This window comes from Poecile atricapillus, chromosome 1, assembly GCF_030490865.1.
Source record: "Poecile atricapillus isolate bPoeAtr1 chromosome 1, bPoeAtr1.hap1, whole genome shotgun sequence".
NCBI lineage: Eukaryota > Metazoa > Chordata > Aves > Passeriformes > Paridae > Poecile > Poecile atricapillus.
The window spans coordinates 165,632,987-165,660,330 of NC_081249.1; the positions used below are offsets into that span (position 1 = coordinate 165,632,987).

The window sequence follows — 27,344 nt, forward strand, 5'->3', positions numbered from 1 at the left end:
CAAGGGCAAGGGTTAGCTGCAGGGTAGGGAAACTTTTCTCTATTTAGCTATTTGAACTTGACCCAGGACTTAGATTTTTCATGGTGGGAAATCGGTTTTTGATGATTCAAGCTTTCCTTTGGATAAAAGTTAAAAAAATCAAATCATGTCATCCTAAAAAATGTCATTTATAGAAATGTTACTTCTTGGCTTGTGTCCTGTGCTGTAAAATCTGATTTCTTTTAGAACAGGCAAAGTAAAATGTAGTACAAAAATGGCACTGAGCTAGCCTATCTAAAGAGACTTTGCTGCCATGCTTTTTCTAATTTATCACTACCTTAATGCAAAGGATATATGGGGAGACAAGCTTCCTGGTAGAAACAAGAATTAAATCCGTTTCCACCACTTTCATACAAGTTGCAAAGTAAGTGGAGGAGGGTAATTAAAATTCAGCTCTCATTCATAAAGTAGGAGAACTGCCATCACATGCAACAATTCCAGTGGCCATGAGGCTCATGCATTGCTATGGTGGATATTCACATTATTTTTAGCTTGAGTTCTGTTGGTGTTGTGTGTCAGTTGGTAGAAAGCCTCTCAGTTCTCCATCCTGCATTCTGTTGACAAGAACACGCTGGGTACAGAAATGGTCGCTCTTTTGCCTCCTTTCTCATTTACAGTAAGTAACTTGGATTTTAAGTATAAAAGAAATTGAATGAATTCTTGTTAATAAAGCCAAAGGACTGTACTTAGTAGATGGGGAGATGGTATATCTTCTGTGTCGCAGACTAATCTAATACCTTAGGTAATTAATTAATTCTTTAGCTTTTTTAACTGCATTACTACACTGCCTTCTAAAATTTTTTCAGAAAAAAAATTAAGATGTCCAAATGCTTTAAAAGAATTTAGAGCCTGAGCTTCCTTGACAAGTAACCTGGTATGTCTGGATTGCCTCAGATGGATGATGTGCCCTTCACTTCATCCCTGGTATTCTGTAAGTGTCAGGGTAGGAGACCTCTGAGCACTCCCGGAGACACTCTCTTGGCTGTGGAATATAAGTAAGTTGGAAATTTGGTGTTACACTCCTGAAAATATGTGAAAGACCCCAGCTGCATAGCCTGAGGGCCACTGTGGACTGGCAGGGTTTATCCAAACATCTATTCTTTACCTTCAGAAAATCTCTCTTTCCTTTCTGACACATAAGCAATGATCTGTGTGACTTGCTCCAGTGAGAGCAGTTTGTCCCTTTCTGAGATCTGGCTTCTCCTAAAGTGTTTGAAGAAGCAGGAACAAATTCTTTTCCTTACCTCAGTTCAACTCGTTAGACTCCACACAGTTGATGCATTCAGATGTAAACTGAAATCTGGATTTGTCTTGATATATAGAGTTCTGATTTTATGGAGAGCCTTTCTTCAGTTAAAATTCAAGTTGCAACCTAGCAAAATTCAAGTTGCAACCAGCTTACTATTTTGAATAACATTGCCAGCTGCTTCTTGTCCTTGGCTGTTTGTAGTGCCACTCTCATTCCACCCTACTTTTCAGTCAGGATCCGAGGAGGCTTTCCCTGGTACCACGATGATGGTACAGAGATTATTGCCCAGCCCCCGTGCTCCATATAGAGATGGCTATTCAATGAAGTACAAAAAGGTCTTTCAGAATCTTCTTGGCATTGCACTGCAAAATAAGAGTGGCTCATTGTTTTACTATTTCTTTTCCCCATATCAACTTTGTTGATACTTCATGAAATATTTAGGGAAGTATAGTTTTCTGATGGGAAGACTGTATTTAATTGTGATTTCTCTTTTTAAATAGAAATCCACAAAGAACCCAAGAGGTAAGGGAATAAAGAAATGAAACCTCTTTCCTTTATTTTTTTTTTTTCTGGGAAATTTTCACCTCTTCTGTGAAGTAGGCCTTAGAGAGAACAGAAGAATGGACTTAAAATTTTTTCTTCTGGTTCTTTTTGGTTGCAATTCTTCCAAAGACAGAAAGGCTAAATACCAGCAGTATCAGTAGCTATAGAAGAGACCAACCAGCTGATGTCAGATACCATACGGTTCATCAGAAAGCTGAGAAACCTGGCAAGTTTCAAAGCCTTGGATCTCTGTGGTTTTGCACTTGGCCTGAAGGATCCTTTACTTCTTACTGAAAGCAGTGGAAATCTCCAAGACCTAAAGCTGGTTACAAGATTTTTACCATTTAGAGATGCAGTGTTGGCAGCTACCTCTCAATCTTTGCCAAAATCTTGACTACTTTGTGCACTTTCTCTTCTGAGAGTTGCCCCTTCTGCTTCATTCTGAGATGGAGCCCCAGCCTCACAAACTGAGCACCCCTTCCTCAGCTGACTCCTGCCCTTGGCTCTTCTCAGCAAACTGGTGTCATCCTCAGGCCCTAAATCCCCCTCCTTTTCAGGTATATACCTTCAGAAGTCATCCTGCTGACCATTGCAGCATTATTAAAAAGGGAAGAATCAGATGTTTAAAGTACATATGCATTTCTGAAGTAGCGTATACCGAGAGCTCAGAAGAAGCATCTGAGTACCACGGTGCAGGTAGCGACACTAGCTTTTACTTTCACCAAGAATCATGAAGGCACCTGCCACAGGGGCAAAGTCCTTTAATAGAGGAATTCTCTATCACCATAAACTGACGTTAATAGTTTCTTTTTTTTCTGGGAAATTTTTTAAATAATAGCTGAAAATAATTTTATTTCACAATACACATGAGTTGATCACATACTTCTCAGGAATCTTTTACATATGCTTTGGTGTGGGATGTGTAGTAATTGTTTTCCAAGCTCTTCTGTACCAAGAAAAAAGGATGTGATTCCTTTCCAAGTAAGCAGAATGGCACTAAACACAAGTATCTGCAATTTCACAGAATAAAGAACTTATTGTTCATATTATTAGATTTTTTAAAATAGAAATATAAATGAAATGTATTTGCTAAATCCATCTTGAACTTTTCAGGTTCATATCGTAAGGGCTTTGAGGCTGACCTGCTCCTGCCATAGCTGCCCATCTCCTGTAATCATGTCCCCCACTGCTGCAACTGCCTTAGCTCACTTGGAGGTGTATTTTCAGAGTCTGTCTGCATGAGCCCATGTTGTAAAGTTGCTGTCCTTGATCCTTATTTACACTGTACCTGTCGGGGACAACGTGCCACCAGACACAACTGTTCAGAAGCAGAATGTGCTACAACACATGGTGCCAAGGCTTAAGGGCTTGGGTCCCCCAAAATCAATGAGTGCCCAGCTGAAGGCAGGGTTTATAGTGAAGCCTTGGCTTTAGTGTGGCTATTTCATTTATTAGAGGAAAATTATGACACTTAAAGTTCTCTGAGCTCTGGCCCTCCAAGCTTCTCTGCAGACCAACTCTGAATAAACTGGACTATAAAAAAGGTCTTGAAATAACCTCAGCAAAATCAAATGGGAAAACCAAAATAAATTATCTCCAAGTAATACAAAAATGTCCAGAACATGATTAATACCTCCTTTGAAGGATGAGACATGGTGCCATTGGACACGGTAGCTTATACTCAATTTCTGGTTTATGGACAGCAGCTGTACTCCAGGCTATGTGGTATGAGCTTGTGGTAAGGACCTACAATATACCTTGACAGAAAAGGTGCAGGCAATTACTGTACTCCAAAGCAGTTTTAGAGCAATCACTAAGTGTTGCTGCAAAATTGCAAGTCTGGTAGCAAAAAGGATGTTGATAAAGAAATCCAGTGTCTGGATCCTGGTCACCTTACTTGACCTTTCTTAAAGCCAGACTGAGCTCAGGAAGTGCAGACTGGAGTTTGGTATGAAATACTTGAGACAGGAGGGATTTAGGAAAGGATTACAACTCAAGTAAAGCACACAGCAGCAGTTTAACCTGCCTGGTTAATTCTTTAACTACTTTATCTGCTTGCCATGAAAGTTTGTGAGGATCTGACCACTTTGTACATCTGTACAGTGAACATCTGACAGCAAACTCTATCAGGACTGAACAAAGAGTTACACCAGATACAGAGGCAGCGGGAAGGTACGCCTTGCTGGAGAGGCCAAACAGAAACTTAGATGAGCAAAGGTGTTCCTTTCCATTTTGAATGTTAGGAAATGTGAAATCAACAGGAAAAGATTACCGAAGGGCTAGGATTTTACAATATACTTCCTTGCCTTAATGATCCCAAATAGGTGCAGTCTAAAGATATGAAGGCAAGCTTAATTCTCAAAGTCAACTTTGCCAATCATTACAAAGTCACTTCAGTCACCTCAACACTGGCATTCCTCTTTCCCAAGCACATATGGGAAAAAAACCCACAGTTTTTTATTATAGACTAATGCCATTTGCACAGATAAAAAGGACATGTGCAGTCATTCTGACTGTCCTGTAACAGTAACAGATGGAAATTAAATGACAGCAATTGGACAGCAGCTTGTTTAAAGAGAGACATTAGAGCAACAGGGGGATGGACTTTCTTCATCTCTGCAGGCTTAGCTCTAAACACAGCTGCTGGTAGCCATGGTCTTTACATCTCTGCAGCCTGAGGTGAGGGCTGTGGGCATGCCTGGCATGATGGCAGAGCTCAGATATGAAGGAGACAAACTCCCATGTGTGTGCCTGCATGGATCAGTGTGTCCCAGCGCTGTGTGAGAACACTAACTCACAGGGCAGGGAAGAGGAGGCAGATTGAGTAGGAACAACTCAGTAGATGCTCTCTGTTGACTCAAGCACCTCCAGATGCTGACAATAGACTTGTCTATTGCACTCCTCTGGCACCCCAGCTAACATGGACAACTATGTTCATTTATGGGAGATTTCCCTGATTAATTTTGTTAATGTTTATTTTAATACATAATGCTGAGGCTGGATTAATGAACTCAGAGACTAAAGTACTTGCTGCTGACATGTCACAGTACGGTCAGGTGGTATTCTCCCATGTGAACTACATTGTAGTTCTGCACAAATGAGGTAATGGGAAAAAAATAGGAGGATAGCTCAGTTACTGCAGTCTACTCACAATTTAACTCCTTTAATGCAAGTGGCCAGTTGTGCAGATGAACTTTGTGATGTGAATATTTTTGTGGAAGTGTTGACAGTTCTTGCAATAGCTTCCTCAGTTTTGCAACTCTTCTGCTAACATTCTGTCTCCTGGAATCAGGAAGTAGAGTGAAGATAGGCAGATTTTTATTTTTTTTTCCAGAAAGAAAAATAACCACCACAAATGCAGGAAAAAACCTTGCAATTTTGGTAATACTCAAAAACCAGAAGATAACAGAAGATAAAGGAAAACAACCTATAAGAAGACAGTCTGCCACTTTAAAAATTATTTTTCATTGCATTTATTTTGGATCCCTTCTGAACTGGAACGAAGATAGAAAAGATAGAAATCTGTGGCACAGACTGAGGTCAGAAAGATGGGATCCTTCATAGCTAAAGTGAATAAACTTTCACTTGTTGTGTTGTGCTGGTAAACCTGACTCTAAGATGAAGACATATATTTGGGTAGCGCTTTCAGATTTTCATGGGAGGTTTTAAAGATAGGGCTGGATGAAGCCTTGAGTGACTTGGTTTGACCTCATGGATGGCCTTGGTTTTAGAAGGATTTTGGGCTAGAGATCTGTCCCTGCCTGCCTGTGGGATCCCATAAGTGATACTGAGTCAGGCTGTGGGCAAGCTCAGGGCAGACAGCAGTTCTCAGAAGGGATGTCTCAGTAGAGCCGCAAAAGCACTTCCCATTCTCTAAGGTCCAGGTTCTTGAAATACCACTAAGATTCACAGAGGGATAGTGGTGAAAAAAGAAGTAAAACAAATATTTTCTGTAGTAGTGTGTCACCTGTGATCTCCTCAAAACCCATAACCTTCCTTTCTTCAGCTTCTCCTCCCTTTGTGTATAGGGAAAGATAGAATGTGCTCGGTTTATTTAATCGGTGCAGACTTGCAGCTAACTCCTATCAGGTGCTCAAATGTACTTGAAAAGGCCCAGTAATGCCCCACAGAGGTAATCATATGCCCCTAGGCATATTGGAGAGCTGAGCTTGCTGCAGGCTGAAATAGACTTCATCATGTGCCATTAATAACACTGCAAATCTCCTGGACTATTTTTGCACAGATATTAAAGGGAATTTTCAGTTGGCATGAGACAATCCAAGGAGTAAATGTACATTCCACCCTTTCCATGTCAAACCTCTCAAAACAATCTCTGGCTCATCAGACTGCAGGCAGAAGGGCCCATCAGAAAGTATATTTGGTTACTTCTGTTATCACTGCAATGGTACCACAGTTCTTTTTTAAAGGGTCACTTTAAACAAAACAGTTGGTCTCCTTCAGTGGAAGCCCTGCAGCATTCAATACCAGAAAGAAGAATTCTTAATTCTGTAAACTAAGGCATGAAAGCAGGGTAGAACTATTTATAGCTTTGATTTCCTCTGAATAGATGAGACGCTGAACCTGACATTACAGAGTGAAAAGATCAAGGTGGTGCTTTTTTTGGTTCTTGGGTTGTGTGTGGTTTTTTTGGATAACCTATTCTGGCATTCAGCGATAAAGCAAAGAGAGGACTGACTTGGCACCTTGTGAACTGCCCTGGAGACTTGTCTACCAGTCAGGAAGGTCATTAAGCATCTTCAAGTTCACTACAGAATATGACTTTACTGTACATATATATATTTATGTGTATAAGGAAAAAATAGTTGTCCCAGCAACTAGTAGTGAAGGTACTGCAGCCCCACAAGTACAAGTAAAGTTGGTGGAAAAGGGCATGGAGAGGGAGGAGAGTCAGGTTTTATGTGAGTTTAGGCTGTAAATTCATGCTGACACTGCTGCCATGAGAAGGGCTTTTATCATTCCTCATCTGTCAGTAGCACGTGTCCCTGCCCTCCAGCCCCTCTGGTCGCTGTCTTCCTCTGCCTCATGCAGGTTATGGTTGGGAAGGAGTGAGCAATGTGGATGTGAGGCTGTGAAAGCAGGACAGTGTGGTGGGGCAATGCTTCCTTAGAGGTGTTACCATATGCTGGGTTATGTGGAATAAAGTCTGGAATAGAAAAAAAAAAACATGTTTAAAGGGCTGAGGGGCTACAGGTGACTTTGGGAAGGGTTGGTGGCAGACTGGAGAGGGAGATCTGAGAACAAGCTGGAAAGGGGCAGCAGGTGACCAAGGACGGGGTCGCATTCTTTACTGCTGAATACTTGTATGAGCCTCCAATGTGCTCTAGGCTGGCCACAAAGGCAGGAGCCCATCAGAGCTGCTTTATGGTGCCAAGAGAAGAGGCTGAAGGCAGGGCAAAAGCACTGTCAGGATGGGTGGGAAGTCAGTGAAAAACTGTGGCCAAATTGCCCCATAGCAGCCAACCTTCCCAAGGCAGAGCATTGCTGGCAGCAGGATGAGAAGCTGACCTTTCCCTTCCCTGCCAAGATGATTTCAGCTGACTTTTCTAAATGAAGGCACCGATTTTACAGGCTAAGGGCTGAAGCACAGGTTGCTGAAGGGGCTCAGCCATCTGTGCCCTGAGCAAGCCCATCCTGGCCAGCATTGTATTTACTGGGCTGCAGAGAGACCTTTTGATTGCTGAGCTCTTGACAATGTCCAGCACTGAGCTATCAACACAACTATTCAGACTTCTTTTGTATGGTTTTTGTGTAGCCTGACAGGTAGCTCAGCTGCTGTATTGGTGGAGAGTCAATTTTTCCAATTTATTTAAGAGGAATGTTTTCCTTTATTGCTGCATGATGGAGCGTGTGATTGAGGCAAAGCAAGAAACTGTTGTCAGCTCTGGGCTTGACAAGCCTGAAAAAAGAAGAAATGTGCTGGAAAAAATAACAAGTTATCAACACCCTTGGGACAGAAGGTCCTTCTTCCCTTCTTTCCCCAAAACTGGCTGATTCCATCTTAATTAAGCAAATCATACATTGCAGCAGCAAAACCTGTCCAAGACTGCTTTTTTTCAAGGATTAGCAAATTGATGAGTAAAAGTTTGTGTATTTTTATCAGGGGACACTGGAAAAGCTGAATATTCAGTTAACCTCCAGGTTCACATTGTAAGGAGTTTAATTGCATTTAAGGAGGCCTCTGGGCAGACACCTTGCCATTAAGGAGAGTAAACTGATGAATATTGCGGCTTAACGTGGCTCCTGTTGCTGCCTATAAGATGTAGAGCTACCCTAATTATCTTCAGATTAGCCTCTCTCAGACACAGGTAACAATCTTCCTGCACCACCCCGGGCTCTGCATGGGCTTGTTTCCCCTGCTTATGCGTGTTTCTCATTAGCAAGAAAAGTCTGCCATCATCTACACATCTTCTTGGCGTTAAAAACCTCTCACTGAGCAAGTCAGCTCCATGGTATGGGATAACTGGGAGCTCTGCCCCAGCCCTGACCTTCAGCTCTGGGAGTGCTGTTTTGCTGCTGCTTTCTGCTGGATCTTGTCTGCCTCCACAGGCAGTATCAGACCAAAGGCCACCACTGTGTGGGCTGTAATAAGGACATAGGAGACATTATCTTTGTCTAGTCTGCTGTCTGTTGTTTGATTTGAGATAATACACTGAATGATTTCTAGTCCCCTAGGGATGTTTAACCTAGACATCTTCCCAAGATCAGCCTGTCTGCCAAGGATGAGTTCTCCATTATCCACATCACTATTAACCCTGAAAAGTGGGTTAGAGTCAAGGAGTTCCCCTTCAGGAGACTACTCTGAACTAGGAGTCCAGAATTTTTGGTTTGGCAAGAATAGTGACCACAGGCCTGGGGGATATTGTAAAACATTGTATGAGGACACATTTTATAACCTGTTGTGCAACTCCATCATTTCTCTCCTAAATGCAGACATGCACAAGGAAAGCAGAAAGTCTCAACATTTTCATTTGAGCTGAGTCCCACATCACTGACACACTGCTTATTTTAATACATTAAATTAAAAAATTAATTTAATACATTAAAAAAAAAAGCAAAAACATTTTTGTGCCATTGCTTTTTCAAAATTGAAGAGTGCCAGGCTTCTCTGTGGTTTCACAAGATGTTTTGGAAACATTCTGGTTGCTCATAGCGGGTAGCTTTATTCTTTTTTTTTTTTTAACTCTCATCCTGAAGAGTTACCTCCCCTCTCCCCACGCAAATACTTTCATTTTTACTCTAAGCTTTAAACAGATGGGATTGTAGAGAAAGGCTTTTGGAAAGAAGCCCTCGGGGTCTTGTTAGCTTTGTTAATCCTTACTTTGGCTTTTTTTTTTTCCTTATTTTTCACTCCCAAGAGGCATAATGCAAAATCTGTGTGTAATCAGAGCTAGAGACTGTGCGTGCTGTTCTAGGATAATATTGTCTTACCCTGCTCTGCTTAGTACCTTGAACAGAACCCAAAAAGCTTACTGGCATTAAAACAGCTACTCTAAATCAATACCCATAATACAAGCGCCCTTGTCTCAGTGGCTAAACTGAAACAAATGATAATTTTTTATCCTTGGACAGTGCTATCTAAGTATCTTATAGAGCTTACAAGAGTTTAGATTTGTAAATGAGGTAAATAAGATACTGTTAGAAGTGAAATGAGGGCATTAAGGACCTCACTCTTTGACCCTTGAGTAGGACCCTCAAAGTCAGTGACAGTACAATATATCCTGCTCAGAAGCAGGAAACAAAAGAGCTTCTTTCACCAGGTTGGCAACTAGGTGGGACTGCAGCTCTAGGAAGCAGTTGGGTTTTTTTTTTTTCTTTTTTTGGTCCACCCTATTGACCTTTGCCATTTCAAAGTGGGTTATTCCCTTTCATCACTCACCCTTGGAAATTGTCTTGTTTGTAAAGGCTTCTCTTCCTGGAAGTCTCTCCTGCAGGATGTGATTATGAATACTGGATGGCTTCCCTTAAAATGCTCTGCAAACTTCCTTTTTCTGTATGATTAACCTCAGCACTATGGGACTTCACAATGTATCTCTGAGCCAGAGAAATAAGCTTTTCTCCAAAGTAAATGGAGAAAAAGGGTTTTTTTTAATAAAATACATCTGTATGATAGCATACATTTTTCATGTAAGGGTTGATTCTCAAGATTTATCCATATGACCTGGAGACTGTTGCTAAGAACTAAATCCCCAGAATTCCAAATCATAGCACTGTTTCCTGTTACGTGAGGCACAGGGGAGACGCTTTATATATCTGAATGCTTTGTTTGCTTCACAAAGTTTTACCAAAGAAATTTGCCTTTTGAGAGTAATTTACAAGCATCTATATCCAGTTTGTCTTGTCAGCCACGGGCCTAAGCCCTGACAGTTTTAATGGGCAGCTGGGCAGCATAAATCTTGTACTGCCATCATAATGAATAAGGATGCTGAATGACCTGCAAAAATGTGACTTCCCCAGCAATGATCACAACTCTTGCTCGGCTGCTTAGTGCAGGGTCCACACTGATTGAACAGATTATCCTACTCCCCTGAGTGTCCCCCTCAGTCCTCCATATTTCAGAAAGGCCATGTTTCCTCCCTTATTCCTGCAAAAACAGACCCTGTGTGGCTACATCTAAAACTTCAGCTGTATCTCATATTGATATCTGGTCCTGGGAAGAAGTCCTGGATCTCCTCTAGCTGAAGAAACTCTCAAATTTCCACAGACTTTAAGGTATTTTATTCCATACCTGGAAAGAGGATATGGGGTTGAGGACCTAACAAGTAAGGCAAGGGCTTTGAAACTGAATAACCACTCCCCAGCATGTACTCTGCTCTTAATACCTGAAATAGCTGGCAGTGATATCCACATAGATACCTTTAAGGAAAGCACTGAGGAGCTGTGACACTCAGCTTTTAGCTGAGTTGGCTGTGCTTGAAGTATGTATGAGAGGCACCCTCTTATCCCCTGCTGAAAAACTGATCGCAATGAGGAGGAAACAGAGCAGTAAAATGCCTGTAACACATTCCTGCTCAAGCATCTTGCAGCAGAGACAGCAAGAGCAGGCAGCACTGCAAATTTAAGCTGAATTAAAGGCATTAAATCTCAGTGGACACCAAGGTGCTGCCCATCTTCTTGGGTAAATGTGGATGAGTCAAAGTACAGTGGAGTGGTCAAGAACCCTGTGGCTGTTAGATGTGAGGACAGCTCCTTATCTTAGCAGTAGAACATGCACACAGGATAGAGGGGAACTGTCATCTTTATCAAGTGTCCCTTCTACTCAGCTCCAGCCTGAGAAGAGTACAAAAGCCTGTGATTTGCATCTTCTTTAATGACACTTTGTTCAGCACAACATAATTATATTTAGTGAAGAACATAGTCTAAAAATAGATTTCTCTTATACTCTAAAACCAAGTTCATTAACACTTTATCAGTTTCATAATTCATTAGTTCCAGTCTCCCAGGAACTGCCATGAGCAGTGATTTTTTTCATCACGGCCAGAAAGATTAAACTCTGTAGGAAGCCATACAATTGAAGTCTTTTGAAAAAGAATGAGTTGGATGCATAACAGGAGACTCAGGCAGAAGTTCCAACTGGGGAAGTTTCAGCCCTTCCTTGATGAGGAAAAAAAACCAGAAACAACTATCAGTTAAGTAAAGAACACTAAGAAAGACAAGAAAGACAAAACAGACATAGGTTGGCTGGGACAGTCAAGCATTGTGCAACCTATACCCAAACTACAGCTTTGACATCATGTGGAAGAAACAGAGGCATCAGATTACAGAATAAATTAAAAACGACATTGAGAAGAGAAAACAGATAAACAGTGGCAGCGTTATAAAAAAACACAGCACTAGAAGGCCATACAGTACCGTTCACAAAGTCATCAAGAAATATCACAAGTAATAATGCTAGAAACAGATACTAGGAACTTCCAAACAGAGATGTTGCAGAAAGGTACCATAAACACAGTAAGGTCTTCTACCAATGAAGTCTAAATTTCTCTTCTTTAGCAACATCCAGCTGCAGCTCTTTCATTAAACCACCACAAACCAATTGCATGAATAAAGATCAGAACTGGGGAACTGAAACAATCACCTGAAGGAATCACACTCTCACACATTTCTGCAAAGCACAGCAGGTAGGACAAGCACAGTGTATTGTGACAGACACAACAGCCTCAGCATTGGGGCCATAGCAGTCACTGTTACACTGCATTAGAATAGCCAGGGCTTGTTCCCCAGTGGCAGGAAACTGCTAACCTGCAACAGCTTGAGCTGTCAGTGTCTGGGTGTAGGAATTTTGGTAGCCTCTGCCTTGGAGTATGTCACGGTGAGGGTGGCCACGACACTCCTTACAACTTTAGGGTCCCCTGATGCCAGGGCAACAGGAGCGGCTTCGATGGAGTATCCTGAAAACCAAAGAACTTTAATAGGAAAATGAAGTAGGGACGAGGCCCATAAACTTCACTCAGTCTAGGGACAAACTCCAAAGACAAGGCATAGGGGGTGGACACAGCAATATATAGGGTAGGTCTGAGGGTGGAGTCTGAGGGCATGGGTCCAATCACAAACTGGGGTTAGAAATATGCAAAACACTGCAACAAATACCAAACAGTCTGGGGAGAGACCTGGGAACATTCTAGAAGCACAACCTTGTACGGGGTGTCTTGATTAACGTATTAACTACCATAAACCCTTAAACAAGTGTTTCCCAAGGCTTGAACTTAAAGCCTGGTGCTTCAGGGGTGAAGTCTTTCTGGCCCTGCATCCCAGCAGGGCTGAGTCCCACAGGAGTGATCCCATCCTCACAGCAAGGTTTACTCACGTAGTAGTGAGTAAGCACTACAGCAGAACAGCAGCAAAACTGGCCTGTGCTGCTTACTGCAAAGGTTATGGAAACTGTGGTATCAAACCAGAGACTTATATCAAAGGAGAAAAACACCTCTTGTTAGGAGCCTATGTATTTATAATCTGAAAATAGAAATAGAAGAGAGGAATCACACCCATAATGATAAATCTCACAGTTTCCCAGAACCTGGAAGAATGAGAATATCTAAGCACATCCAGGCAGGACTTCTGAGGGTGGACTCAGTAGTCCTCTGTCAACATAACTGCTGCAGAATAAGGAATTTGTGTCTTTGAATTCAGATGTCTCTGAAGGACTACACGGATACCAAAAACAAATGAAAAACAAAGTGGATAGCACTAACAGCACCACTAGAGAAGAAGAAGCTGAAGTAATTGAGTCCCATGAGCTTGTGTAAGCAGTAAGATAGAAATTGGCTTGGTTTCTCCAAGTGACCAGAACAATGGAACTAGCAAACACAATTCTGTGGGGAAAAATTGGAGGGGAAAGGAAAGCAGAATGTGCAGGGACAGTGTAACTCAAAGACATCTGGATCTGGATGGTGAAATGATGGGGACATCCAAAGAGTAAAGGGAACATGAATACAGATTCTAGTCAGTGCCTAAAGATGACACTCTTCAGAGCATGCTGGTGTTTGAAAGAGGAAGATGAGACAATCACAAATATATATAAGTTCATAACCTGGCCATGTTCTGCTCTGAGTTGCCAGAGGATATAAAACCAGAGTAGAGTCACCAATGAACCACTAATTCATGTTGCTAATGCTTCTGTCACCCATAAGAAAAATCCAGTTAATTCTTATCTCTTTGTTTCAGACTACTCAAAATTTCTCACTGATCTACACATTTCCCCATTTATTTCCTGAAGGTGACATTTTTCAATGGGCTTCTAAATATCAGGTAAAATTCAATATGTTGTGGCAATATCTTTGGCTCACATAACCCAGCCTATTTTTTCTCTTGGTTTTGATCATATTCTTGACATACTGGCACTGTTGTGGTGAGATGTAGATATTTCCTTGCTCTTCAGATGCCCTGTATCTGGTTTTACAAGCCCAAGAAAAGTGATTTTTTTTCTCTGTACTTTTCATCAGGATTACAGCAGTCTGGCAGATGTCTGCTTGAAGATTCTGCAAAAGTCATGAGTTCCTATAAATGGCAGCATCACGATTCCTCCCTAAGCAGCAGTTCTCATGTCAATGAAATGTCCCCAGCTACCCACAACACACCCACAGCCAGAGAAAATCACCTCTTCCTCTTCCTGATTGTCTTCTCAGAGCAGGGTACCTTGAAGGCAGCAATGGCTCTGGGGGAGAGAAATATTGTCCCCAACAGTCAGCAGAACCCTTTGAGCTGTACAAAATTGCTATGTCTTTCCAAGAACTAGAAACATGCAGCAGGGTGCACATAATGGTCTCTACAGGTGAATGACAACCGTTCCTACAAGAGAAGTTCCTGTATTGAACTATCATCTGCCATCCAAAAGAAAAGCACTACTTATCAGTGATGTCTGCTGGTGTCAGCAGGTGTCTAGAAAAAAACAGGTTAAGAGACAAGTATTCCATTTTTTCCCAAGGAAGATGTTCCCCACAGGAGTTTGCAAGGCTTCCCCCACGGGTGCTGTGCTGGGAGTAGATCCAAGTAGCCATGGCAACCCTATGCAGGCTGTTTGACACGGCCAATGCTCAGAATAAATTTTGGGCTGAGTATTGGTCTTGATGGTGTTAGTACCTCGACTAATGACACATCTAAAGCACTATCCTTACTATTCTTCCATCTGTTCTTACTTGTTTGCGGGCTGCCCAAAAATGTCCCAGGAGAGCTGTAGGTCTCTGTATGATGAATTCTAGCCTGCTGAGAAATATGCTTGGTTTTGTTACCTTCTATGACCTCCCAGAGCAGGGACAATCCTATTTATACATACCACCTGCTGCAAACTTCTATCCTTGAGCTTCAGCTGCTTTTTGTACCTAGTCTTCCTTAGCTGTAGAATTCCTGGTGATTTGTGGTGTTTCATGCAATTTAACTATATATGTGAGGAGAAATAGCTATGTGGTGGCAAGGCACTTAAATATGGAAACTCCTGACACAGAGCCACTCAGACTAATATTTTTTTGTCTAAGCTTTGTTTCAAGCTCCCAAGTGGCAGAGCTTCCTGGCACAGAAACAATCAATAATCCCAGTCCAGGCAATTTGCTCATATATGTGATCATGTACAGGTAGAGCCTGGTCTCTGATGTATACCTGCTACTCAGAATGCCAAAGTGAACATGTGGTTCTTGACAGAGAAAAAAAAAACAAACCTTAAAACCATCATCTGTACAAAGGGCTTTATTTAATAGCTGGAGATTCTAGTGAATTCAGACTCTTGGGTTTTGGTTCCTTCTCCAGAACAGGACTGGGTTTTGTCTTTATTTTTGTTTTCTGTGTCAGAACTGCAAAGCAGATGGGTTTCAAACTACAGAAATTGTTCATGGTATATTTTTAATGAAAATCCCTGACTGAAATATGATTCTTATTATGGAAAAAGAAAAACTTGCCAAACATGATTTTTCCAGTTGTGAGAGAAATGTGAGGGAAAGGGATTGTTTTGCTTGAAGTATGTTTTAAATTCCACATTGCAGTCTAGTATGGGTGCATACACTGAGGTTAAACTGTTCATGCTGATCCAACATAAACTGATGCTAGGAGTGACTGTTGAGAATTACATGGCCTTCATCTCCATAAAAAATGCCTACATTGGAGTATTCAGCCCAAAATAGCAACCTGCTGTGCCTGGGCTAGAACAAAGGGAGAAGTAAAAGGAGGAAATGCCTGGTTTGGGGAATAAGATACGAACCTGAGACAATCTTGAGCATTTCCTTGCAGGGGGATTATCTGCTGGCTGGAAAACAAGAGCCAGGGCACAGAGGTGAGGGAGAGGAGAGCCAGGCAGATGTCTCCTTCCTGCAGGTGCTGGAGGCCCTTCTTTGCAGGAGACCAACCACCAGGCAGGCATGTCAAGGGGCTGGAGACGGCTCACAGGGCTGTTAGTCATGGCTGACTGAGGAAGCTGAATCACAATAACTGAGCTTTGTGCCCACAGCTCTGACCTGTGGCCTAGAACAGTGTGAAGGAAGATGCTGTGCATCTGTGGGCAGTGCAATGGGGGTGGGAGCTGGTGCTGCTCCCCAGGGACTCCTGGCATGCTCCTGTGGCAGCTCTGGGATGCAGCTTTGGGATGGTTCTTCATCACCAGTAAGTGGGCATTTCTGACAATTCACTGCAGATTTCCTTACCTTTGTCAATATCTATTGTGGGGGTGTGTTGTGCACAAACAGGCAGAGAGTTTGTGAGACTATAAAGCTGAAGCAAAGATGGACACATCTCCCCTGCAGGTCCAGGTCTTTCTCTCTGCTTTGGGTTATCAGTCGGTGAAACTTTCTCCACCAGCCATTGATTTTTTTTCTAATTTTAAAGCCAAAAGTTCTATTGTGTATAGTATAGTCTATGTGAGATTTGGGCTATACAGTGCCCAAATGGATGTCATTATAAAGAAGGTAATCTTGAAGAGCTCTACAATATGGTGGATTGTATTTTGCCACTTAAAGGAAAGTGCATTCACTGAATAACACCATGGGAGGGAGAAGACGGAAGAGGTACAAATAGGCTGTGCTCACACTGCCTATGTGACCCAGGTCAGAGCCCACACACACAGTAATGAAACAGTAATTTCTATTTTTTTTTTTCCTTCAAAGCACTTTGTCCATCCAGACCAAACCACATTCCAGTATGGAGAATCACAAGCTCAGCCCTTTACGTATTGCAGATATGCACATCCTTAGAGACAGATGAGTTTGTAAGGATTGCTTTGAAAGTGACCTGGGAGATTTTTTTCTTCCCATTGTTTCTGTTAGTGTCACAACCCTTGGATGCCTTGAGCTAATTTTTCAGAAAGCCAGGCTGAGATATTTCTTCTCTAGTGTTCTCCCTGAAGAATCTTGTTGCATTTGGCCACCTGAAGCCAGTTCCTTACACTTCATCATATTAGTCCATGCAATTACTGGACAGTCACAGAACACAACATGTGTCAGCCAAACCTTCCTATGTTTTTTATCATATCAAAGAAAACAGCTGCTGACTGTCTTTTCTGTTTTTCACCAGTCCTGTACCTGGAAGGATCTGTCCTTGTATTTGAGGATGTTTTCAAGCTGGTTGCCTTCTACTGTGTCAGCAGGTGAGTTGGATTAATCTCTTCCACAGCACAGTCATTTTACCCTCCCCTTTGGTCTGCCCTTCCCCAGTCCCCAGTCCCAGCACAGACCCCTCTGTTTCCTCTGCTACACTCCAGCCTGCCAGACCAGAAGGTATTTCAGATGCTTCTATTTACAATGGGGCCAGATCACCCACAAGCACAGCTGCCCTTGCAGCTGGAACTTTTGTCCCTAGGGCTGCTTCCACAAAGAGCAGAGGCATGGAACTGAGGCTAGGAGGGCAGGGAGGAAGAAGGGCCCCAAGTTAACTATTTATTTAAAGCTTTAAGCATACACACACACACACACACCTGATGGCAACTTAGCAAACCTACTAATGGACTGTTGCCTGTTGGCAGCTCAAAGCACTTAGTCACCTATAGGGAATCTGTCAAGGAAAGTAGACCTGAAACAATGGATGTTCCTTAGCTAAAATTTAAAATTAAAACAAAGTGTTTGTTTGCTCAGCACAGAAATACCAAGCATAATGGGGACGAGATGGGAAAAACCTGTAATGACATTTACACCAGTGCAAGGTTTGATCAACAGCTGATGAGCCCCTCTGTGTTATTAAACCCATATGTCTGCAGCCTGCTCTAATCTGTGTCCTTGTGCTTAGCATACTGCAGTAGTATGTCCACCTACTTACCCCATCCCTGCTGCAGCAGGCCTGGTTGTGAGTTGGTTGTAGACTTTTGACTTCCTCTATATAAACTTACATGACTCTTAAAGTAGTTATTTCCTTTTAAGAGGAGAAAGCAGATTCAGGATATGTTTACAAGGCAGTCACATTAGTCACTTGGTTAGGTCAAACAGTAGGAACAGTCTGTCTTGGGTAGGATAGTGTGCTACAGCTTATCCATCCAGTCCCCTGCTATTCTGAGGGCTGATTCTGCAGCCAGCTGAGTTCAACAGTACTGAGCCACAACTCCTACCTGCACACAAGAAACCATGCCCACCTTCACCCCCTTCAGTTAATAGACATTTAGCCATCTAGATGTGTGTAGATCCTATAGAATGGACATAAGTTAATCTCTGGATCATTATAAAGATTTCTTTCTCACCAAAGCAAAGAACAGCCCAAATGCAAAATAGAATTGGGCATTTCTAGTAAGTGGCTGGTGCCAGAGAAAATATGTTTACTTCTGCTTTCCTGCAAAAAGGATCATGGCTTGAGAAAGAGTCTCAGAAAAGAAATAAAGAAAGAAAAGTTCTCCTATTAGCTCCTGTTATAGATATTATTTTGGGGTGTCAAATATACATTCAGATGGTTCATGTGATTTTCCAGGCTACTGTCAAAAGACAAGACAAAAAGGGAATAATTTTCTGAGAGAAGCAGGTAATAAAAAGACACTGACCTACCATTTGCTGGCATCTCGTAGGAGCTCTCCATGACGGTAAATGTAGAGGTCTGAGAACAGGGATGTAGTAAATTGCCTATGAATAGCTGGAAACAGCTTTTCAGGGCTGATAGGCTCTTCTCAAAAAAACCTTTGGCCTGGATATATTACCTACCTGTAGGTAACAGGTGACTTGGTGGCTGGTCTGCAAGCTGCTGCCCTATCAGCAATGAAGAGTGCCCCATTAATAAAGCCAGATTTTTTTCTATTAGGGCAATGTCCTAATATTTCCGGATCTTAATAATTAATATCAATATTTTTGAAAAAAGATAAAAAGGAAAAAGAAGAAAACTATTCATGCATATAAAATAATAAAGAAAGCAGAAGGTATATGGACCCTCTTCCTCTTTTAAACCTTGTATCTGCAATGAAAAAATAATAAGCCATGTATCACATCAGTTTATGTCAGTGTGACAACAGAGTGCTCAGTGCACAGAGAACCCATGGAGAACACAAAACATCAGTAAAGTTTGTATCAGTTAAAAAGGTCAGAAATAATGACATGCATCTCCTGCATTCATCTGTCAACAGATAGGTCTGCAGTTGTGCTTTTTTGGGATGTGCATTTGTGTAGCAGAGACCTCCTACACACAAGGCCAGTTTTTTCTATAACAATTCCTTGTATCATGTAGAACATTTTGTAAAACTTTTTATGTGTAAAATGATCGTGCATCATTCCTTGTTATCATTGAGGGTCTGGCTTTTCTCGTCCTTGTTAGAATGGGAATTGAGGCAAGAACAGGATTAGTAAATTGTCACCAGGCAAGTGGCAAACCTAAACAGTCCACTGGCAGACCAAGTGCTCTGTTAAATGGCTTGAGACTTAGGGTGTGTTTCAGTGAAACCCAGCCAACATCCTCTGAGAAATTACCTTTTTATTTCTGTAGAAATACAGCAACTTTCCAGAAACCACGTACTCAGAAGTCTGAGAATGGAGAATTAGAAGGATATGTGTTTTCTCAGTGTCATGCAGCACTTCCTCACTGTCTGTCCCTTCACCCAGGGGTTACCCTTGCCCAGGCAGGGTCTTCCTCCCCCCAATCCCTCTGTGCCTTGCTGTTTACCCATGCCTTACACTTACAGAGATTTTTAAAAGAGGAAGCAAAGTAGCGAGAGAGTGGTAAACAGAAAGAAAAAGGACTTCAAATTCTTTCCACAAGAAAAAGATTGGCTTTTCTAATTAAAATAATGACAATTTGCAGCACCTCCATTTTAAAGGGAATGTATTTGTGGCCTCCCCTGAGGTGAGAGGCATTCCTGCTGTTTTCAGAGGACAGAGCCAAGACACAGTAATTAAGTCAGTGCTATGGCATGAAGCATCACCACAGAAGCTGATGATCTTTCATGAAATCAGAGCAACCCAGGCTGGTACAATGTCCATAATTCCTTACCAGCCATGACTTTGCAGAACACGGTTGAAATTGTGAGCCAATCCAATCACTAAAACCAAGTGAAGTATGGAGTGCCTAACAATTGTGGGTTTATAATTTTGCTGTTTTTACATTGTGTTTGTTTCTACAGGGATTTATTGCCCTTTACCCTAAAGCTGCCACAAGCAATATTAGAAGCCAGGAGCTTTCAAGACCTTGAAATTATCTCTAGTCTGGGGATAGGTAAGTCCCTCAAAGCAGCCAGATTTTCACTTGGACTTGTGAGAACAATGGTGCCTTGCACAGACATAATGCAACTGGGAGCTAGATACACTATTGTCTTTGGAATAGCTAAAGAGGTTTGAATGCAAGAGGAAGGTGTTTATGATCTTTATGTTCATAGCAGGATGCTGACAAAAAGGGTACTTGCCCCTTTGGCCATTAATCTCCACCTGGATCTCTGTCCCAGGTGTGGTACCTACAGTCTGGGTGAGCTGCAGCTTTCACCAGCTCAAGTGCAGCACAGCCTCTCAGGATAATTTATACACATTGAAAGTAGCTGGTACTGAGCTATATGGAAAACACCTTTGCAACTTCTCCTTCTGATGTGTGGGGGCAATGCTGATGAAAGTGTGATATTTTTGAATTTTGATATTTCTGCTTCCTCCTGCAGGATTTCTAGTTGGTAGAGAAATATGTATCGTCCCAACATGTTCTCTCACCTCACACTAATCACATGCGAAAAAGAACATTATTTTTAGTGACACTACCAAACAAGCAAATTTTAGATGAGATGTATAAAGTTACAGATAGGAGAAGTAGTTCTGTTAATTAAAGGAGGTCTTATTTCTATTCCTTTTAATTTAACACACTCCACTTGAGACAGCTACTTCAGTTAGCCACTTTCATGCTCCTTGGTTTTTCAGTTTTTCTTCAGGTGTTGAAAACAGTCAATGGAGAAAATTGAAGAGTTAGCCCATTTAGAGATAGTTATTAGAGCACTCTCACTATTTTTGGATCTTCTACATCATACCTCCCAGGAAGCATGGGCAAACCCCACCGGTTTCAGTTCAGGAAGCTTTGCTGAATTTTGCCAACAGATTTGCTTCTAACACTGTCAGCATCCTCTATTTTGAGTATGTTGCAATTTGTCAAAATATCCTTTCATATGAATGTCCAGCCAGCACTTATTGCTGATAAAAAGGTACTTTACAACTTGAGATAACAAGTTGCAAACTTCATTTTTTATAACAAGTCTAAAAATTTGGATTAAAATGTAGGAAGTGTATCATGAATCTGCAACCTTAGTCTAATTTGAGCCAGCAGAGACAACAGTTTCCAGCAACTTCTGAAGGAAAAGTTAGTTAAAGTACAAGCACCAAAACAATATTGGCTGTAGTCTTTTTCCTTCTCTCCTGTACTGGTGGTCATAAAAGTAGTGAGGCTTGGAAATTTATTTCTATTTCATACCAGGCAAATTTCTGACAAGAGAAAAAAAGCCTGCTGCTGTGTGCAGTCTTCCTGGGAAATGATGCTAGCTTCCTGAAGTGCCATGCTGTCTTAGTAGAGTTGAACAGGCTCAGCTACTGACAGATGCTGTTTATTGCTTCCTGGAACAAAATTTTGTGAATATAAATGGGTACACAAACAATTAAGTGCTGCCCAAAGTGGCACTTCCAAAGGAAAAAAAGCATTGTCTGAAATTCTCATATGTTCCTTTGTATTTATTTCAAAGTAAATTGTGTTTCAAGGGGATAGAAGTAAGATGTCTATCTGCAAGCTGAATTGCTCCACAACGGATCTGGCTGTTCTGTATGTTGTCACAGAGGACATACTGCAGGCCCTCTAGTCCTGACCTCACTGGTACAGAAGTCATTTTAGCAGGAGAATTAGCATGATTGCACTGAACAAAGAGCACATACCATTACAGACATGCCAAAGACTCCGAGAACTGCTTAATTATCCCTCCCAGAGTGCAAGACAAGGGAAGATGCAGGACAGCAATGGGAGATGATCAAATGGCCTTCTCTGCAGTGTGACACAGTGTAGCTGTGCTGGGACATGCCTGCTCTGAAGCAGCTGTGTTACTTGGTAGAGCCACATCATCTGTTCCTTCCCGTTCTGAGCGGTGCTTTACATTTTCATCACAGTGCCTTATCCTGACCACTACTGAGAAAAATTACCAACTTCCTGCCTGTAGATTGACTTACTCACCATTTCCCATAAGGACCATGAGGCTTCACAGCATTATATTCTGGCTTAAAACAACCTCCTCTGTCCTGCATTTGCTGATACCAAGTAGAGCTGGAGAGCTTAAGGAAAATGGTACCCCAGCCAGTCTCAGATGTGAGGGGCTTGGCAGCATGGTGTTAGTATGTGCAGTTGCATCTGCATGCCTACTCCCAAATTCTGTTGTTAAGAGTGCTGTTGTTCCTAGCAACACTATTATTTTAAGGTTCTTTGTTCTCCTCTCTCACAGTAAGATATCAGAGAATAAAGCTGTTCTAATGTCAGTCACCCTAAGATAATATGCTGACGTTCTTATAAAGCTGAATTTGTCATGGACACTAGCCTAGGCTGTGAGAAGCTAAATAGGCAATTTTATCATGATGGGAATAGACTGTCTTTAGCTCACCTCTTGACCTGAGAGCTGCTCAGCACTGATGCATGCTCAGCACTGAGGGCCATCCCATATGTGTGCAGCCCCATCTATCCTCTCTCAGGCCCAGCATGTCATGTTTTGGCAGGGTGACACTCCTGACACCAAGCACAGGGCAGGGTTCTGGCACTGTGTGGCAGCCCCATTGTGTCCTCTGAAATCCACATAGAAACGTGTGCCATCAGTGTCAGCTCTGTGTTTAGGGACCAAGCATGCTGACATAGTTATTTAGTTATCTGCATCCTTGTGTTTCCAGGATTTCCCATCTTCCCCTTATCCCTAAATCTGTGGGCATCTATACAGTTCTCATCCAGTGAATACCTTCAGAGGTTTATACCCTTTTCCTTGGACAGATCATATGAGGTTTGCTGGATCCCATTTTCTGATGCTTCTAGTAGTGGACCCTGGATCAGCAGCTTTAATATTGATTAAAAGCAATCAGACTTGTAAGGCAGGTTTGAAACCTCACCTTCAGGGAAAAGAACAAAAGCTGCATGTGATACTGAATCTATTAAAAAAAGTACCAATGCTTTGCATTTTTTTTAAAGAGTTATTAATAAGACAAATCATAATAAGAGCTTTCTGACAGAAATTTCTACTTGCATGTGAAACACCATCTTTCTTTTTCAGTCATAATTGAAGACACTGAAGTAGTTAACTATTCCTTAGTCCTTCATTATACATCCTTCCTGTGTACAGTCTTTTGCATCATCTTTTCTCTTTGACACCTGCAGGCAGACAGTATCAAGGCAAGGTGCAAGGCAGAGTGGCCATGGCTATAGATAACAGTCACCCAGAACTATAGACTTTAATGGTAATACTAATCTGGAGAAGGTGTTTAAAATCATATGTTTCCAGACTGATAATACTGCCAGGCAGCATCAGACCTCTATGTAGAACAGACTGCCACATGAGTTTGCTGCATAGTAGAGTCATCTTCAGCTGTTGTCTCCTGGTGCATGTTGGATCCTGGCTATCTGTCTCAGACCTGCACCTTACTGTTGTGAGCAAGAGGCAGATGCAATTTGCCTGGGGTCTTCACACCCTCTCCTCAGGTATCCACAGCTATTTGCATTTGGAGGGCAGTGATCACTGAACAAGCACAGATCCCTTTTCACAATCATTCGTATTTGTTACTTGTACCTTCCTGCTAATACTGAAAATGCTAAAGAGCATTAACATCTTCCATTAGGTAAGTGTCCTAAAATTGATAGGGGAGAGAATTCTGCTGAAGCTTCTGAGCTTATCCCCTGGCTTGAAGAATTTCACATGCATAAACAGGCAACTCTTTCTTCACACTGTTTTGTGCAGAGGTTTGAAAGTTTAACATTGAAACTTGTGTACCATTTCTTTTAACAATAAGTAGGTTTTCTACATATCATTTGCAGCTAAAATTCTCTCAGATTTTTTTTTCAATTTTCTTTTTGTCTTTTCTTTTGTGTTTTGGTTTTTTTTTTTTTTTGACAGATTTTTGGGATTCCTACTTAAACCACAGAAGACAGGAATTATCCCACCCTGCAAAAGACTCTCCTTTCAGCACTGCCCAGGCAGACCATTTAAGATCTACTCAGTGTTTTGCAAGTAGCACAAACCACTGCTCATGTGAAATTGAGCTGTCAATAGGAAATGACAGGCTGTGGTTTGTGAATCCTATTTTTATAGAAGAGTGCAATAATCCCTGTCCTCCAGATGTACCTTCTCCTAGAGGCCAATCTGGGAGCACTGATGTCCCCCCTGCCACCATGCTTACTGAAAGGAGGTCTCCTCGACGGCCTCCTCCTCCTCCACCTTCTCAAGCTCTTATTCAGAAATCTTCTCTGAAGTTCCCACAGGACCCCATGACTGCCTGTGAAGAAAACAAGCTACTTATTAAGCCACTGGGAAAGAGCATTGAGGAAATGAAAATTGAGGGCAGTGAGGATAAAGAAGAAAGGAAGCAGAGCTGCTTGGCCAATGAGCCCCTGGAAGTGTGCCCCAAGAAGGGCTCTCAGCCCTCTGTTCCCCCGCGGAGGCGGCTGAGTGAGAGGACCTCAGAGGAGAGCTGTGTGCGTAATCCTGAAAGTTGTGAATTGCTGAAAGGGGAAGGGACAGAAGAAAACCAAGACACAAGTGCAGAGAGCAGAGATAAAACATTGCTGTGCAAAAAGGCTGTAGAAATGCCTGGGGAGGTTCCCAAAAGGGCTGTATCGCAGTTTCAGGAGACAAAGCCTGAACCTGCAGAGAAGAAGGAGGACATGCCTAAGATACAAAGCAATACCACTGAGAAAGGAAAGTCACCTCCTATCCCACCACCAAGACGGAAGAGGGTTGCCCAGGTACCAAGGATCCCCAACTCCTGCCAGCCAAAGCAAAGAACAGTGGGAGAGATGGCCGTGGCTATGGGGCAGGCTGTGTGCAAGGGCAGCCCAGCTACGGTGACGGGTGGTGCCACTTGCACACACACCAAGACTGAACCAGGACATGGCCACAAATCAGTCAGCTCAGCTGAGCTGGAAGATTCACGCTTGTCCCTGGAGGACCTGGGAGGCAGCGCCATGGCTCAGGCATCAACATCTGAGCCAGACTCCTACTCCACCAGCAGCACAGAGGATGACCTGGAGATACTGAGTAGTTCATCTGGCAAAAAGACACGCTCCGTGATCTTGGCCAAGGCCAAAAACAGGCTGTCCTTGGTGAACCTGTCCAATGTCTTCACAGTCTTTTTGTCTAGTGACAGAAAGCTGCAGAAGAAGATAGTGGAGCTTGCACAGGACAAGGACTCATACTTTGGCAACCTGGTGCGGGACTACAGAGTGTACAGTTTGGAGATGATGGCAAAGCAGAGCTCCAGCACAGAGATGCTACAAGAGATCCGGCTGATGATGACACAGCTGAAGAGTTACTTAGTGCAGAGCACCGAGTTGAAATCTCTGATAGACCCAGCCTCCTACACCGAGGAACAGTTAGGTAGGTAACTGTGGTTTATTCATCCCTGGGCATGGTTTGGGAAGGTGAGGAGGGAGACAGAATTATGCAGACACAGGCTCTGCTTTACAGAATTATAAACCATCTCCTAAAACCTAAGCAGCATGATTTGAAGTCTGCTGTGTCGTTGCCAACACTTGGAGGAACAACTCTAAAACCTGGAGGCCAATGAGGGGAAAAGTCCCTTAATGAATGTTTTAAAGGGACTAGTTTAGCAGAAGAGATGTGTGTTTGTGTATATGAGAGACATACGTGTATGTGTATATATTTGTGTGTGCGTGTGTGTGTGTGTTTATATATACACATAGGTTTGCACACACAGAGCTGAATTCATTGGAAACATAAAGGGTAAATTTTCCCCTTCACAGCTGCATTCCCATGGCCTTCCACATCCGCTGCACTGCTACAAGGATGGAGAACTCCCTGCACATGGCATACAGTTTAGAGGTCAATCACTGTTTCACAGGAAGGGACAAAACTATGATGATTTTGAGTGGCGGGTTGGAGGAATGACTTGATTCTCTTTTGTGCTTCTCAGAGCTCAGAGGTACAGAAGAGCTGTTGTCTGTTGCAAGACTACTGCTAGCTCCAAAATTAGGTGTTCACCTCTTTGCCATAGATATAATTTGCCTTTGGGGAGCAAAAATATTATTTTTAACTGTTTACAGGTGTTTCATTGCTTCTCATTCATATCCTATGAGGGAATAATGTGCTACTTCTCTCCTTGCTAAGGACTGGACTGGTCTGTTTAATGCACATCCATGAGGTAATATAAAAAGAGCTGAAGGATTTTTTATCCCAGTGAAAGCTGTACAGCCAGAAAAAGCATGCATGCACACACACACATGCTCCTTTGAAAGATTAAAACTGTTTCTTGAGGACATGAGAACCAATGCAGAGCTATTTGTGGGTCCTTAAGTCGGCTTAAAACAAGCTGGGAGCTGGAAGACTCAGAATGTGGAGTGAACCACAGGAGTGGCCAGGGATTCTAGGAGATCCTGCAGCTCCAGTATTAGGTGGGACTCAGCTAAGTGGTGAACCAGGACTAAAAGGTTGTCACTGTCAGTCTCAGCTGGGTCTGCTGATTTCCTTCTCCCCCAGTACAGGGTTCACACGATCCTGCAGATCCCCAGCATAACAGACCTGCAGCCAGCCCCTGCCATAGCTAGGAAAGGGAACCTGCAGTTTCACTTCTTATGCGCCTTGTGTAACCCCTTCAATCTTGGTCCTAATAACCTCTTTCTTCAAGGTACGGAGTGTGGGGGTAGCACAGAGAAGTCTGTTGTGAATCTTGATTAGTGAAAGTGAAAAGGAGGAAGAAAGAAGTGTCCTTGTGCTTGGTAGAGCTGCATGTGTGCAAGTATCCCACCACCTTCCCACGGACATGCCTGGTTCTAACCCTGTATCTAACCCTGTTCACTGAGGGTTCCTTAACAGGATGATGTGGGCCAGTCAACCTTGACAGGACTGTTTTCTGCAGAGGAGAGGGATTCCCTGATTTACCACTTGAATTTCCCCTGCTTCAGGCTGATTTGTTCTCTGGATTCTTTATAGTAGTTGCATTTTGAATACATAAATATTACTGTCCTCTGGTTCACTCCTCACTGCCAGAGCAGATGAACTCTTTTGCCAATGACCTTTTTGCCTCAGTGAAACAAGAGGATCTCTTGCTGTTCCTCTAGTTCTCTAGAGTTACCTCTGGTTTCTAGGAGTCAGACAACAGACTTCCTCACAGTCTCTTATGCTTCATCTTCAGACAAATATTAAGCAACTGCTCAACCCACTCATACTATTTCCTCCTCCATAGATGGCATAAGAGGTGTCTTATAGGATCAGTAATTTGGAGTCCCTTGAGCAGTAATGATGAGAAACTTCTGACCAAATATTGGTGTTTGTCTCTGAGCTGGTGGCTGCAGCTGCTTTGAGGAAAGAAAGGGGTGCTTTGAGGGTGAAATGAATTTTATTCCAAAGTGAATATCTCAAACAAGTCAGAAGGAGAGATCAGAAGGGACGTGAGATTAA

At 42.4% G+C, this 27,344-nt stretch overlaps 1 protein-coding gene across 1 annotated transcript in view; it reads left to right on the plus strand.

The window, feature by feature from the left end:
• LOC131585866 (ras and Rab interactor 3-like) overlaps nucleotides 1–27,344 on the plus strand; it is a 156,518-nt gene that overhangs the window by 113,874 nt on the left and 15,300 nt on the right. The window contains exons 22-24 of the mRNA XM_058852518.1: nucleotides 16,841–16,913; nucleotides 19,851–19,942; nucleotides 23,826–25,304. Of these exons, the coding sequence (XP_058708501.1) occupies nucleotides 16,841–16,913; nucleotides 19,851–19,942; nucleotides 23,826–25,304 (1,644 nt within the window). The remainder of the gene's footprint in view (nucleotides 1–16,840; nucleotides 16,914–19,850; nucleotides 19,943–23,825; nucleotides 25,305–27,344) is intronic.